This window comes from Podarcis gaigeae, assembly GCF_964106915.1.
Source record: "Podarcis gaigeae genome assembly, chromosome: 16".
In the NCBI taxonomy this organism is placed as follows: Eukaryota; Metazoa; Chordata; class Lepidosauria; order Squamata; family Lacertidae; genus Podarcis; species Podarcis gaigeae.
This window is the reverse complement of record NC_139693.1, coordinates 11,731,082-11,745,680: the sequence shown is the minus strand read 5'-3', so window position 1 is coordinate 11,745,680 and position 14,599 is coordinate 11,731,082. Positions and strand designations below refer to the sequence as shown.

General features: G+C 49.1%; 1 protein-coding gene and 1 long non-coding RNA gene across 4 annotated transcripts; both read right to left on the bottom strand.

Moving 5' to 3' along the window:
• Positions 1 to 679: 679 nt before the first annotated feature.
• B3GAT3 (beta-1,3-glucuronyltransferase 3) lies at positions 680 to 14,475 on the bottom strand. Of its 3 annotated transcripts, none has more exons than XM_083715997.1 (7): positions 14,111 to 14,475; positions 11,436 to 11,638; positions 9,804 to 9,893; positions 7,612 to 7,789; positions 5,155 to 5,485; positions 3,914 to 4,204; positions 680 to 2,099 (listed from the first exon to the last, which is right to left on the bottom strand). In XM_083715997.1, exons 2-7 carry the CDS (start codon positions 11,509 to 11,511, stop codon positions 2,001 to 2,003), a joined length of 1,065 nt encoding a protein of 354 aa, XP_083572123.1. In that variant the 5' UTR covers positions 11,512 to 11,638; positions 14,111 to 14,475; the 3' UTR covers positions 680 to 2,000. The 3 variants fall into 3 exon arrangements, with proteins under 3 accessions (XP_083572123.1, XP_083572125.1, XP_083572124.1); XM_083715999.1 differs by having other exon boundaries at positions 11,452 to 11,638; positions 14,111 to 14,309; XM_083715998.1 differs by lacking the exon at positions 14,111 to 14,475 and adding an exon at positions 13,899 to 13,999.
• LOC310833603 lies at positions 8,225 to 9,782 on the bottom strand. Its single transcript, XR_014558837.1, has 2 exons — positions 9,716 to 9,782; positions 8,225 to 8,866 (listed from the first exon to the last, which is right to left on the bottom strand). It is a non-coding gene; the product is annotated as an uncharacterized lncRNA (long non-coding RNA).
• Positions 14,476 to 14,599: the final 124 nt, after the last annotated feature.

Below are 14,599 nucleotides of genomic sequence, written 5' to 3'. Positions count from 1 at the left end.
TAGCTAATGGGGCCTCCCGCTGCCGCTGTGCCACCGGAGCACGATTTCTGTTCTCATCCTGAAGCAAAGTTCTTAACCTGAGGTACTATTTCTGGGTTAGCAGAGTCTGTAACCTGAAGTGTATGTAACCTGAGGTACCACTGTATCTGCATGATTTGGGCAACTTGCAGAATTCACTTTGTACTGGTGCAGGATTTGGCATGTCTGGGCACAGAATTTAAGGTTTGTGTGGTTGTGTTTGTGTGTGTAGAACACACCACCTTAGGAGAGGCAGGAGAGACCAAAGGGGCAGGGGTAGCTAGAGACATTGTCCACGGTGGAGATGGAAGCTATGGAGACCCCATAAAGCAGCCTTCAGCAACTGGGACACCTTTCAGATGTTTTGGACTCGCAACTCCCATCTCAGCCCTGATGGGCATTGTAGTCCAAAACATCCAGATGGCACCTAGTTGCTGAAGACTGCAATAACAGGAGGTCAGTCAACAGAGCAGGGATGGGGAACTTGTCAGGCCCTCCTGATGTGGCTAGACTACATATCCCATCAGCCTTGCCCCTGACCAATAGTCATACTGGCTGATGGGAGCTGGAGTCCAAGAACCCCTGGAGGACCACCCGGCATTACACAGGGGTCAATCAAGGCTTCTTAAGGCAGGCCGAGGTACAAATGAGAGGAAGCAGCGGAAGTCAACATGTTTATTGAGCGGTCAGCATGCAAGTTGCTGCAACAGCCACCAACACATGCAAACTGGGGTGGACACAGCGCAGAAACACTCAAGAGCTCATGGGGAACAGGAACCAGCCCCTCCCCAGGATCAGGCCCCTGGCTTGGCAAGGGCTGCTGTCCTTCCTAGAAAGAAGGGGTGGGTGGGGACCTGTGGGGCCTCCTGATGTTGTTGCACTTCGGCCCCCATCAGTCCTAGAGGGCCAACTGCATCAGGGAGCTGGAGACCAGCAATGTCCAGAAGGCCATAGGTTCCCTCATGCCTGATTCAAAGAAAAATGATATGATTGGGGGAAGAACACGTCAGCAGGAGAAACACAGGAATCCTTATCTTTGCTTCCAGCTTTTCCCAACTTTTCTTCTGAAGAATTGCAGTAAGGGCTACTACAGGCTTAACCTCCTTGCACCCTTTCCCTTCCCACAGACAGGCATAAGCAGGTGCCAATATATGTGCATAAAATACAAATTCACAATACAAATGTGAATCTTGTAATTTCCATACACATAATCTGTAAATGCTTCCATATTCACGTTTAAAGATCCATTACTTCTGACATGATTTCATTGTCACTTGGATTCTTGAGACTTTATATTTGGGGATCCTCTTTCCTCTGGTTTTGCTCCTGTGGGTTGGGATGTGGCTCAGGAACTTACAGTAGTGTTGTGATTGCTCGCTTATGCAACTGGTTTTATTAAGTAGAAGATAAATGGCTAAAATGGGGGGGGGGGGTTTCCCAAAGGAATGAACTTTTGGATTTCACTTAGATCCCCTTCCCAACACCAATCAACGCCATTCAAGCACTCTTGTTACAGGAGAGAGCAGTCAGACTATAAGACAAATGTTGCCAGGGAGGAGGGAACAAAGCATTTTGGGGGGGACGGGCGGTCAGAGCAGCCAGCAGGGGAAAGCAAAGGGGTCTTTTTCACCAGTAGGAAGCTGCAGCATTCAACGAAGAAATGTTTTTAAAGAGGGAGGGCACTGAAATAGAAGACATTTCCCCAGCAGTAGGAAGGCGAGGGGGCGGGGGATAGCAGCAGTTGTGAATCAAGTCTCTTCTCACTGGAGACAGAGTGTTCCTTCCATGCTGGGGGTCGAGAACAGGGAGCTCATCCTTAATAAATAAAAAGAGTTCTGGGCAGCCCATGTCTGTGGATGGGCAGGGCAGTGGCAGTCAAAGACTTCAGCATCTGCGACCAATCGAGTTTGGCCGAGTCCTTCTAGCTCCTCCCACGCCCCACGGAGGCACTGCCACTGTCTCAGTGGCCAAAGGGGGCCCAGTCACACCTCGATGCTGGGGTCGGAGCCCAGGCCCTGCTTTTGCAACAACTCCTCTTGTTTCATCTTGGGCTTCTCGGTCCGGGTGTGCCAGACGAGCACCTGCAAGATCAAAAGCGGTGTTTCTGTTTCAATTTCTCTACTACTGGTGCCCGGGTTTGCTTGTGTTTTCCTCTTCCCACCCCATCCCTTTTCCTTTTCAAACATGTACTGTTTCGGGGGCAAACATACAAAGGTTTTCCACTCACAGCGGCTACCACCGTCAACCATTATGTGAGGAAGGGCAGTAGGACCATCTGCCCTTGGGGGCGACTGTACCAACGGTGCTAAATTGCTTCTCAACATCTCAAAAAGGAACTTCTCAATGGGAATCTGACTGTCATCAGGCCTGCCTTGTCTGAGACAAACCACCTTAAAATAGCTGCTGCAAACTTCCTGCTGCTTGAGGAAGTGAAACCATGTATTAACGAGTGTCGTGCACACACACACTCCCCTTGCCCTGGTCATCTGCTAAAACACCAATCAGGATTCACGGCAGCCTTCTCTGACCAGGTGTCCTTCAGATATTTTGGACATCAACTCCCATCAGTTGGAGACAGCACAGTTTTGTGTCAGCGGGAGCTGATGGAAGTTGCAGTCCAGGAGTGGGGAGTCTGTGGTCTTCTGTACGTTGATGGACTCCAACTTCCATCAACCCCAGCCAGCATGGCTAATGATAAATAGCTGGTGGGACCTGTAGTCTCCATGTCCCAACCAATCAGGGATCATATTATTAAATGCACTTACAGAGGTGTAAAGCAGAGATGGGGAACTCCTGGCCTTTCAGCTGTTGTCCTGAATGGGGTAACTGTGCCCCTGAAGGACCAGGTGTGCAGCCTGAGAGTCATTTTGGACTCACAGCTGTCCATGGAGGCGCAGGTTAATTCTGTGTCCAGGGCGACTGTCTACCAGCTCCATCTGGTACGCAGGCTGAGACCCTACCTGCCCGCGGACTGTCTTACCAGAGTGGTGCATGCTGTAGTTATCTCCCGCTTGGACTACTGCAACGTGCTCTACGTGGGGCTACCGTTGAAGGTGACCCAGAAACTGCAATTAATCCAGAATGCAGCAGCTAGAATGCGGCCGCCGGGACCACATAACACCAGTCCTGAGAGATATGCATTGGCTCCCAGTACGTTTCCAAGCACAGTTCAAAGTGTTGGTGCTGACCTTTAAAGCCCTAAACGGCCTCGGTCCTGTATACCTGAAGGAGCATCTCCACCCCCATTGTTCAGCCCGGACACTGAGATCCAGCACCGAGGGCCTTCTGGCGGTTCCCTCATTGCGAGAATTGAGGTTACAGGGAACCAGGCAGAGGGCCTTCTCAGTAGTAGCGCCCACCCTGTGGAACGCCCTCCCTTCAGATGTGAAGGAAATAAGCAGCTATCTTCTTTTTAAAAGACATCTGAAGGCAGCCCTGTTTAGGGAAGTTTTTAATATTTAATGCTGTATTGTTTTTAACACTTGATTGGAAGCCGCCCAGAGTGGCTGGGGAAACTCAATCAGATGGGTGGGGTATAAATAATAAATTATTATTATTATTATTTTACTCCAATTCCCATCAGTCCCAGCCAGCATGGCCAATTATCAGGGCTGGTGGGGTTGTACATCTAGAGGGTCACAGGTTCCCCATCCTTGTGGCAGTCAAAAATATTGTCAGGTCCGAAATAGTTGCTGCATTGGCGAGTGTGTAGGGGAATCTGTAGGGGACTCAATAGAATCATATAATTGGAAGGGACCCTGAGGGTCACCTAATCCAACCCGCTACAATGCAGGAATCTCAACACATGGTCCCCATCCGATTTGAAACCATGCCAGACCCTGCTTAGCTTTACAAATGTGCCAGCAGTTTTACTGATGTCTGCCAACCTGCTCACCTTGGTGCAGTTGTCAGCCTTGGGCTCCAGCTCCTCAATCGACACCAGCGACTGCAGCAGGCTGCTCTCCAGGTAGCCGCGCTCGGCCAGCAAGTCAAAGTGAGCTTCCCGATTGGCCAGGAGCAGATCAAGGGCCACGGCAAAGCCGGCCATGTCCATGGGGAAGGGCCGGTTGGGCTTCCAGGCCGTGTAGAAACCCACCACTTTGCCGTTCTCCACCAGGGGGCGCTCAAAGCGGAGGCCTCCCACCAGGCCGACAGGCCACACCGAGACGCGCTTGGTGGAGCGGATCTGGTTGGGGACAGGGTGGAGCAAAGAAAGAAAAAGAGAGAGAGAGTTTGATAAAACTGCTTTTAGAATGCTTCCATTTACTGGAACACTTTCTTTAAAAAGTGTGGCTGTGTTTGCAGCCCTGGGTGGGATATAAATTGAACGACGACAACAAAACCTTCTGGAGACCAACGCTGCCTGGTTGCAGCTCTTTGTTTAACAATCTGTCTATTCCCATCTCTTGTGGTAACCTGGAACCTCTCCCCAATAAAGCACCCCAACAATCCTGCACATGCTCGTTTGCCACGCTACCTTAGCCATGTCTACTTAGATGGAGGTCTGAGAGAATTCAGTGTGGGCTTCTCCCATGTAAGTCACATAAGTTAGGACTGTAGCCTTAGTATGTAAGGATTAATTCCTTCTGTTCAACACCCCCCCCCCCCCCGCTGTCAGCTATGAGGCTTGCTACTTAGGCACCTATGTCTGTAGAAACTGACACAACTGCAGAATAGATAGATAGCAGAGTATCCATTCACTCCCACAGAATCCCACCCAAACCCTAAGCTTTGTTAAATCCCTGGGAACACGGGAGCCAACTCTTAGGGGCCAAGGTCCCTATTCAAGTTGGCACCCCTGCCTGGGAAGAGGGGTTGATTGTAAAACCACTCTGAAAATTATAGCTCTGTAAAGAGGAATAGGGACCTCCTAGCAATTAAAAAAATAAAATAAAGTGGTGCGATACTGCTTTAAATGTACAGTACAGATGGGGGCTAAGTCAGAACCGATGGAAGATTTGTACTGTTAGTATTATCTGACAATGCTTCTTTCGCCTCCTCCCCATTATATTTGTTAAAATAAAAGGTTTTGTTTTTCAGAAGAAGAAGAATATGGAACATGTTCTGGAATCTAGGAGAACTGCAATCCCGCCCCCCCCCCCCAATTCTGTTGCACCCCTTCCTCCCGGCACTGACTTCGTCAAAGAGGCGCAAGCTGTAGGTGTTGTCATCGTCCGCAAAGTACACCACCGCCTTCTTGCCCAGCTCGTGGTTCTCCCGCAGCCACTGCAGGGCCAGGTTCCGCTGCTCCACCCCCCGGGGCTTCAGCCAGTTGGGGTCGCTCTCCTTGCGCTTGTGCTCCTTGGGCGTTTCGGTGTGCAGGTGCGTGAAGCGCAGGTGGCTCTGAGCCAGCAGCTCCGAGACCAGCTGCGTCTTGGCCGGCGCGTCCTCGACCACGATCCAGTGCAGGTTCTTCACGTGCAGGAGGGTCTGCGACAGGCGCACCAGCTCCGCCTTCTGGACCAGCCTGGGGAAGAGGAGGCCAGAGAGAAGGAAGCAAGCGAGAAATCGGGGAGACAGATTTAGAGGGGCTCTAGCCACAGCTTTGGTAGCAGAGCGTGCAGAAGGTCTCAGGGCCAAGGAATGTCCCTTGTCAGAAACCCCTGAAGAATCACTGCTAATGGTCCGACTTTGTATAAGGCAGCTTCTTGGGTTTCTATTTCACAGATTCTGTGTTTGTGGCCAATATCTGGTGGAAGACGCTATTCACTATCTATTCATCTGTCCTTTATACAGTGATCGAAGAAAGATTTCTGGAATCATAGAATCATAGAGTTGGAAGAGACCACAAGGGCCATCGAGTCCAACCCCCTGCCAAGCAGGAAACACCATCAGAGCACTCCTGACATATGGTTGTCAAGCCTCTGCTTAAAGACCTCCAAAGAAGGAGACTCCACCACACTCCTTGGCAGCAAATTCCACTGTCAAACAGCTCTTACTGTCAGGAAGTTCTTCCTAATGTTTAGGTGGAATCTTCTTTCTACTAGTTTGGATCCATTGCTCCGTGTCCGCTTCTCTGGAGCAGCAGAAAACAACCTTTCTCCCTCCTCTATGTGACATCCTTTTATATATTTGAACATGGCTATCATATCACCCCTTAACCTCCTCTTCTCCAGGCTAAACATGCCCAGCTCCCTTAGCCGTTCCTCATAAGGCATCGTTTCCAGGCCTTTGACCATTTTGGTTGCCCTCCTCTGGACACGTTCCAGTTTGTCAGTGTCCTTGAACTGTGGTGCCCAGAACTGGACACAGAACTGGAAGAAACGGCTCAGTTTATTTGGAGCGACACGAACTGCTTTGGGACACATAAAGTGGCTCTTGGATTAGAAAGGGAGAATTAGATAATGTTGCTATAAATTGTTTTGGAGACTGGGAGGTTTAATCTGAAGTTGGGTGAGCTGTTGGTACTTCTGATTCTTCTTTTCTTTATACTATCAATGTTTGTTATTTGTTTCATAGAGCCATAGAGTTGGAGGGGGCCACAAGGACCATTTGGTCCAACCCCCTCCAACACAGGAATCTTCTATTATCACTACATATGTATTTTGGTACATTATAATGTAATTGCCATGGGCTTTGGACAGCACAATAAGCTTATTGGATATGGTCCTATTTAAATCAGACTGCTATTGAGAACCACAAAGATGGGAACTTCTGTTTATTTTTAGGGGAAAAGCCGTAACTCAGTTGTAGAGCCCCTGCTCTGCCTGCTAAAGGTTACTGGTTTGATCTCTAGTATCTCCAGGCAGGGCCGGGAGAGACCCCTGCCTGAAAGCCAGGAGATCTACTGCCATGTAGAGATGGATGAACCAGTAGTCTGACTTGGTATATGGTAGCTGTCAGGAGCTCGCCCTACACTCGAGTAGGACCCTGGCAGAGACACATGTTCTCTCCCTCCTGGTCGTTCGTTCGGGAGCTTCAAAAGCTTTCTCTTGCCCAAACATCACAGCGACCGATGCCAACAGACATCGGCACACTTAGTCTGTGCAGTTCACGTGGCAGACCTCAGCAACTCAGCATTTTGGCTAATCTACTTTATTGACATATAAACACACATGGAGCACTGCAACATGGCTCCCTCTCTCTCTAGCATCAAACAGCAAAGAGAAATAACAAAGGACAATAGTGTTCACAGAACACAGTAACACAAACATCCTGTCTCCGTCACTTCCCACTCTGTGGAGTCATGTGATACACAACAATCCCATGACTGTAATCATGGAGCAGGAATTCTAACAGTAGCTTCCCGTGTCTTAAGGGAAGAGCTCTACCTCAGTGTCAGAGCATCTGTTTTACATACAGATGGTCCCAAGTTCAACCTCAGCTTCTACAGGTAGGGCTAGACATAGACTCCTGTATGAAAGCCTGCAGTCGCTGTCAGTCGAAGTGTAGACAATGCTGAGCTAGATGGGACCCGAGGGTCTGGCTCACTCTAAGGCAGTTTCCTATGCCCCTGCGTCTCCTCTGATCAGCAGCACCTCTCTCACAGTCCTTCCTTCCCAGGATCCTTCTTCACGCAAGTCATGCCCTCAGCTGCTGAACTATGACCCAGAACCGACACTGCCCCCTACCCCCAAGGATCTGGCACCTTACCTAGCGTAGGTGGGCGTGACGGCATAAATGACTGGCAAAGCTTGTTCTGCTGGCTCTGGGACTTTTTCCCGCCCCTGGAGCCTCTTCAGCTCATTCTGCAACTGGGACAGCTTTTTCTCCTTGGTGTGGATGAGGTCGCTGGCTGACTTCAGGTGCTGGGTGCAGTCGCAGGGCTGTCCTGAGGCCAGAGGGAGGAACATCAGCACACAACTGCTGCAATAATATCCATATATGTATACACTGTATTGGCCTGAATATAAGCCTCACTTTCCCCCCCAAATCCCAACCGTTAAAAGTTAAAGTGCGGCTTAGATTTGCGACCTTACAAAAATGGGCTTTTACGATATCGCTGCTGAAACAGAAATATAGTAAAACGGAACAATAAAATGTTTTATTGCTGATTTGTGAGCTTGAGACTGTTCATTTGCCATTTACGGGTGTGAGTGCCTGCAGAATTGTAGCAATTGAATAGTGATTTGCAAATGTACGGTAACTTTTGTGGGCTTGCAAGATCAAAGGCTTAAATTGGCTCGGAGTTACAATTCTACCAACCACAGCAATTTTCAGCCTGTAACCCAATTTTAAAGGAGCAGCTTATATTTGGGTATTGTCTCCCCCCATGAATTTTAAATGTGTGGCTTATTTGTGGGTGCAGCTTATATTTGGGCCAATACAGTATATATAAGAATTCTGGGAACTGTAAATAGCCCCTCACAGAGCTACAATTCCCAGAATCCTTAACAAGTTCCCAGGAGAAGAAGGGGAAGGAAGCCGTATGGTGTGGATATAGCTCTGAACAATGTAAGGTAGGGTGGAGGCAAAGGGTTACATTCTAAATCAGAAGTGGGGGACCTGTGGCTCTCCAGATGATAATGTTGGACTTTAACTCCCACGAGCTTGACAGCATGGCCAATGGTCAGGGATGATGGGAGTTGTAGTTCAGCAGCACTTGGAGATTATCTACCCTATCCTAGACACATGTCCCAACCAATCAGGGATCACATATCAAACACACTTCCAGATGTGTAAAGTTGGGAGTCCAGCAGTATCTGGAGGGCCCAGAAGGGTATACCTCTTTGCAGTAGAGCCTTGTCAAATTTTCTATATTCTCCTGCAGGCCATCATAAGACTATGATTGAATACAGACTTTGCTGTTTTAACATCGAGTCAGCTATCGTTTACCCAGCATTGATAAATATCTAGCTTTATAGAAGAGTTCTGAGAATTCAAAAGTTTGCTCATAATTTGATTGGTCCTAAATACAGTGGTGCCCCGCAAGACGAATGCCTTGCAAGACGGAAAACTCGCTAGACGAAAGGGTTTTCCGTTTTTTGAGCTGCTTCGCAAGACGAATTTCCCTATGGGCTTGCTTCGCAAGACGAAAACATCTTGCAAGTTTGTTTCCTTTTTCTTAACACCGTTAATACAGTTGTGACTTGACTTCGAGGAGCAACTCATAGAACGCAGTGTACATAGTAGCCTTTTTTGAGGTTTTTAAAGACTTTGGTGATTTTTGAAGCTTTTCCAAAACTTCTTTTGCAGCCATTTGGTAAGTTAAGCTTTTAAAACTTTTTTTTTGGGGGGGGTTGGATTTTGGGTTGGGGTGTTTGGAATTCAAGGACTTGGTGTTGGGGAGGGGTTTGCAAGAATCTGGAAGCTTGTGTGGTTTTTTTCCTGCATTTTTATGATTTTCTGTGACCATTGGGCCACTCTGCTGTTTTTTAAAAAAAAAAAATCTGGATTTGAATTTCTGTGTGCTGGGTGGCGGGGGGAACAGTTGGGGAGGGGTTTGCAAGAATCTGGAAGCTTGTGTTTTCCCCCCTGCATTTTTATGATTTTCTGTGACCATTGGGCCACTCTGCTGTTTTTTTTTAAAAAAAATCTGGGTTTGAATTTTGAAATGCTCTTTACAGTATGTGTGACTTTAAAGAGCACTTAATAAACTCTTGTTGTACCAAATTTGGCTTTGTTTGGACTTTTTTTGACCATAGGAACGCATTAATTGATTTTCAATGCATTCCTATGGGATTTCGTGCTTCGCAAGACGAAAAATTCGCCAGACGGAAAAATTCACGGAACGAATTAATTTCGTCTTGCGAGGCACCACTGTAAAGGTATTGCCTGCTAATAGATATTGGAAAGTCCATTAAATAAATACAGCAGGATACCTCCATCCCTCCTTTGCTACTCACCCAGTTGCAGCAGTGCATACATCAGGCCGATCACCGACACCAGGAAATAGATGACAAACACGTTTTTTAATTTCACCTTCATGGCAGGGCCTGCAGAGATGAGCACCAAACAAAGATCAACACACGGCTCTGTAGGGAAAAATTAAGATACCACCCACACCATACATTTAAAGCACTCTTACACCACTTTAATAGGCAGGGCTTCCCCCAGAGAATCCTCAGTACTGTAATTTGCTAACGGCGCTGGCATCACAGAGTTAGTTTCCAGCACCCTTAATACACTGCAGGATTCTTCATGACAGTTAAATTGGTGGTGTAAAAATGTACACAGAAGGACACCGCGCTTGCCACCCTAGCTGCTGCAGTCTACACTAGTTGCAGCTTCCAGGGCAGCCCCACGTTGAGCACATTACAGCAATCAAGACTTGAGGCTACCGATGTGTACAACATGGTAGTAAGGCTATACCAGCCCAGGAATGGTTATTACTGCTACTCCAGCCAAAGCAGACACAAAAAGACACTCACAGGTACTGAAGCCACATGGGCTCCAGTGACAAAGACAACTCCAGGGAATACACACAGATGATGAACATGTTTCTTTTGGGAGAGTGCTACCCTGCCCGGAGTAGGCAGACATTCCAATTCCTAGAGCTGTAAACACACAAGATCTCTGTCTTGTTAGGATTCAGTTTCAGCTTACTGGCCCTTATCCAGCCAATCACCACTTCCAGACACTGGTCCTGGACTTGTACAGCCTCACCTGACTCCAATGTAACAGAGAAACAGAGCTGGGCGTCCCTAGCATGTTGATGGCATTGTGTTCCAAATCCCCAAACGGCTGCTCCCAACGGCGTCATATAGATAGCAACCAGAATCAGGAACCAGATGCTAACATGTAGCACTCTGCAGCATAATTGCCAGGGGGCCGAGATATAGGGTTAGAGGCAGTGTTCCTACTCAGAGTGAACCTACTGAAATGAATGGGCATGGTAGGTTCATTAATTTCAGTACATCTACTCTGAGAACAACTGAGTTGGAGGAAACTCATAGTCACCCAATGCCATTCTCTGAAACTGGTCCTGTAAGTAGGATTGGAACAACTATAAAATGGTACTGCCAACTCACAGGACAAAGAGATTAAGCAAGAGTAACGTGGTCACACTCCCCTTGCCCCTCAACCAAGGTTTATTCAGTACTAAAACCCGGTCTAAACCTAGATAGAAATACAGTGGTACCTCGGGTTAAGTACTTAATTCATTCCGCAGGTCTGTTCTGAACCTGAAACTGTTCTTAACCTGAAGCACTACTTTAACTAATGGGGGCTCCCACTGCTGCCACGCCGCCGGAGCATGATTTCTGTTTTCATCCTGAAGCAAAGTTCTTAACCCTAGGTAATATTTCTGGGTTAGCGGAATCTGTAACCTGAAGTGTATGTAACCTGAAGCGTAAGTAACCTGAGGTACCACTGTATATCAAGACAGTTTTCTCAAAGGTGGGCCACCACTACCCTCTTGAGCCCCTTGCTAAGGAGGGGCGTATTTGCAACCAGGAGGTACCGTAATTGTCAGAAAGCAGCAGACAAACAACCACCTTTTTAAAACAGTAGGCACTGTCACACAATAATGCACTTACCACACTCTGGACTCACCTGGTCAGCCCTCTCTGGCCAGCTCAAGGAAACCACAACAAACAAGGATCGAAAGGGCATGTGTTTAGCCAAATGATTCAATGTAATTTGTCCACATCCTCAGGCCTCAAAAGCTGAATCTGATCCCATAAAGCCAGACTAGACAGTGCACTGGGCACTTCAACTGGACTTGTCATAACCATGCCATCTAAGTAATGCAAAAATGAGAGATTTTTTTTTTTAAAAAGTTAACAAGATTAAAAAGAAACACACCATAAAAACCCCTAAGCAGTTTAAATAAAATATAAAGGGTTGCATGCAGTGTTAGTCCTGCTCAGAGTAGGCCCACTGAAATTAATTAAACTAAAAAACTATTGTTTTTAGTAGGTCTGCTGCGAGTAAAACATTGTTGGATACAACACAAAATACACATTAAGTTATCCACAGTATCTGATGATAAAAACAATTTAGCCTAATTTATTTTCAAAAGAAAAGTAGCAGTTAAAAAATACATACTTTATAAAATACAGTGGTGCCTCGCAAGACGAAATTAATTCGTTCCGCAAGTCTTTTCGTCTTGCGAGTTTTTCGTCTTGCGAAGCACGGTTTCCCATAGGAATGCATTGAAAATCAATCAATGCGTTCCTATGGAAACCGCCTTCAGACCAGGTTTGGGGACAGTCTGTCCCCCGACCTCTTCTGAAGGCCGACGTGGGGGGGCGAAAGTCTTTGCTCCCCCCCCCTTCCCGGGACAGCGGAGACTTCTCCGCTGTCCGGGGCGATCTTAAAATGCTGGCGGGCGGCAGCGCTGCCACCCGCCAGCATTTTAAAATCCCCCGGGAAGGCAGGCAGGGGGGACAAAGACTTTTGCCCCCCACCCGCCTTCAGAAGAGGTCCAGAGGGCTCTCCAAGCTGCGGATAGCAGCCTGCTGCCCCGCGCGAGGGGCGCTCTTAAGCAGAGCGCCCCTCGCGCGGCGCAGACATTCGCAGCTTGGGGAACCCTGCAGGACTTCCCCGCAGGGCTCTCCAAGCTGCGGATAGCAGCCTGCTGCCCCGCGCGAGGGGCGCTCTTAAGCAGAGCGCCCCTCGCGCGGCGCAGACATTCGCAGCTTGGGGAACCCTGCAGGACTTCCCCGCAGGGCTCTCCAAGCGGCGAATGTCGGCCCCGAGCGAGGGGCGCTCTGCTTAAGAGCGCCCCTCGCGCGGGGCAGCAGGCTGCGCACGTTCCCCTCTGTTCCCGGACCTGTCCTGAAGGCTTGCAGTGGGAGGAGGGCTTTCCTCCCCACCGCCAACATTCAGAATGCTGTTCTGAATGTTGGCGGTGGGGAGGAAAAACCCTCCTCCCACCGCAAGCCCCGGGAACAGAGGAGAAGCGCTGCGCACCTTCCCCTCTGTTCCCGGACCTGTCCTGAAGGCTTGCAATGGGAGGAGGGCTTTCCTCCCCACCGCCAACATTCAGAATGCTGTTCTGAATGTTGGCGGTGGGGAGGAAAAACCCTCCTCCCACCGCAAGCCCCGGGAACAGAGGAGAAGCCCTTCGCGCCTTCCCCTCTGTTCCCGGACCTCCCAACGCAAGCCTTAGGACAGGTCCGGGAACAGAGGAGAAGGCGCGCTGCGCTTCCCCACTGTCCCCGGAGATTTCCCTATGGGCTTTCGTCTTGCGAAGCAAGCCCATAGGGAAATTCGTCTTGCGAAGCCGCTAAAAAATCGGAAAACCCTTTCGTCTTGCGGGTTTTTCGTTTAGCGAGGCATTCGTCTTGCGGGGCACCACTGTAAAACTATGTCTTGATATGCATCCCAGATTAACATGTCTGCATAGGCTTGCTTAAACAAAAACGATTTTAGCAAGTGCCAAAAGCAGTACAGTAAAGGTGATTGCTTAATATCATGGGGCAGGGAGTTCCAAAGTGTAGTTTTTATCCTCAAAGTGCCTAGCAAATCTATCTCAGCAGCCTGATTCCCTGCCTGTTTCACTGCCTACAGCTCCTGGGAATGCCAAGGAGCAGTGTGGGCTCTACAGGAGCGATCATGTTTGGACCCTCACAGCTCATCATTCTTCAGAGACCAGGGTTGCCAGCTCTGTCTAACTGTCCAAAAACCCCTAAGAGCATTCAAGAATCCATCAAATCCCATGACAGTCTCTAGGGATAGAGCATCTTAATGGGTTTCCCATCTCTGTAGGGAGGAAATGTTGCCCAAACCTTTACCAGGAAACCAACGACAAGCCTGCAAGCTACGTAAATGCCTCTGGAGTTGCGGAGATGGCATCTGAGCACATACAGAGTGCCTTTACGTCTCTATCACGCACACTCCTAGGACGAGAGAGCAAGGGCTTGCTGGCTTGTGGGACGCAAGCACTCCTAAGCCCCTGCAACCTCTTATTTTAGGAACTCAGAAGCCCTGGTGAGATCTCTCTCCCTCTTTCCATGCTAAAGCCCCTCCTCTTCCCCTTGCAGCTACTGGGCAACCTTCAGCACTGCAGCATCATGGAGGCTCTGGGCACCCCTGGAAGCAGAGCCTCTCCATCTCCTCCTAGGAGCGCAGCAGCAACCCCACGCCGACGCCCCCAGACCCCGTTCAATACCCCACCCCACCCCACCCCCGGTTCCCCTCTCTCGGCATGGGAAGGGAGACGGTGTGACACCGTTGCTATGGCGACGGAGCAGAGGCCGGTGCTCACCACGCTTCTGTTACTGCTCCCCGAGGCGAAGGAGGGAGAAGGGTCAGGGGGACTAGGATCCTCAGCTGCTCAAAGCCCCCTTCATCGTATCCGGGGTCCCCACGGAGTTCCCCGCGCCGGCCAACACAGCACTTCCGGTCCAGCCGCGTTTACCGTCCTTCAGAGGTCCCTTCTCGTGTAGGGTCCCCCGGTGCAGCTATTCCCCGTCTGGCCCGTTCCCCCCGCCTCCTGATTGCTTCATGCCTTTTCTTCTGAAATGTTGAAATACGTTGAAATGTTGTCCCTAGGTTCGACTGCACTCCGTTTGGTTCTCTTCTGCTGCGGTTTTAGCTGTTTCGTTTCCAGATAGGGTGACCGCGTGTCTTACTTTGCAGAGGACAGTCCTGTTTGAAGGGGTGTCAAGAGGACAATGGACCCCTCACAGAGCTTCAACTCCCAGCACCTTTAAATATATAGTGTGGATGTGATCCAAATCTAGACTAAAGAGAA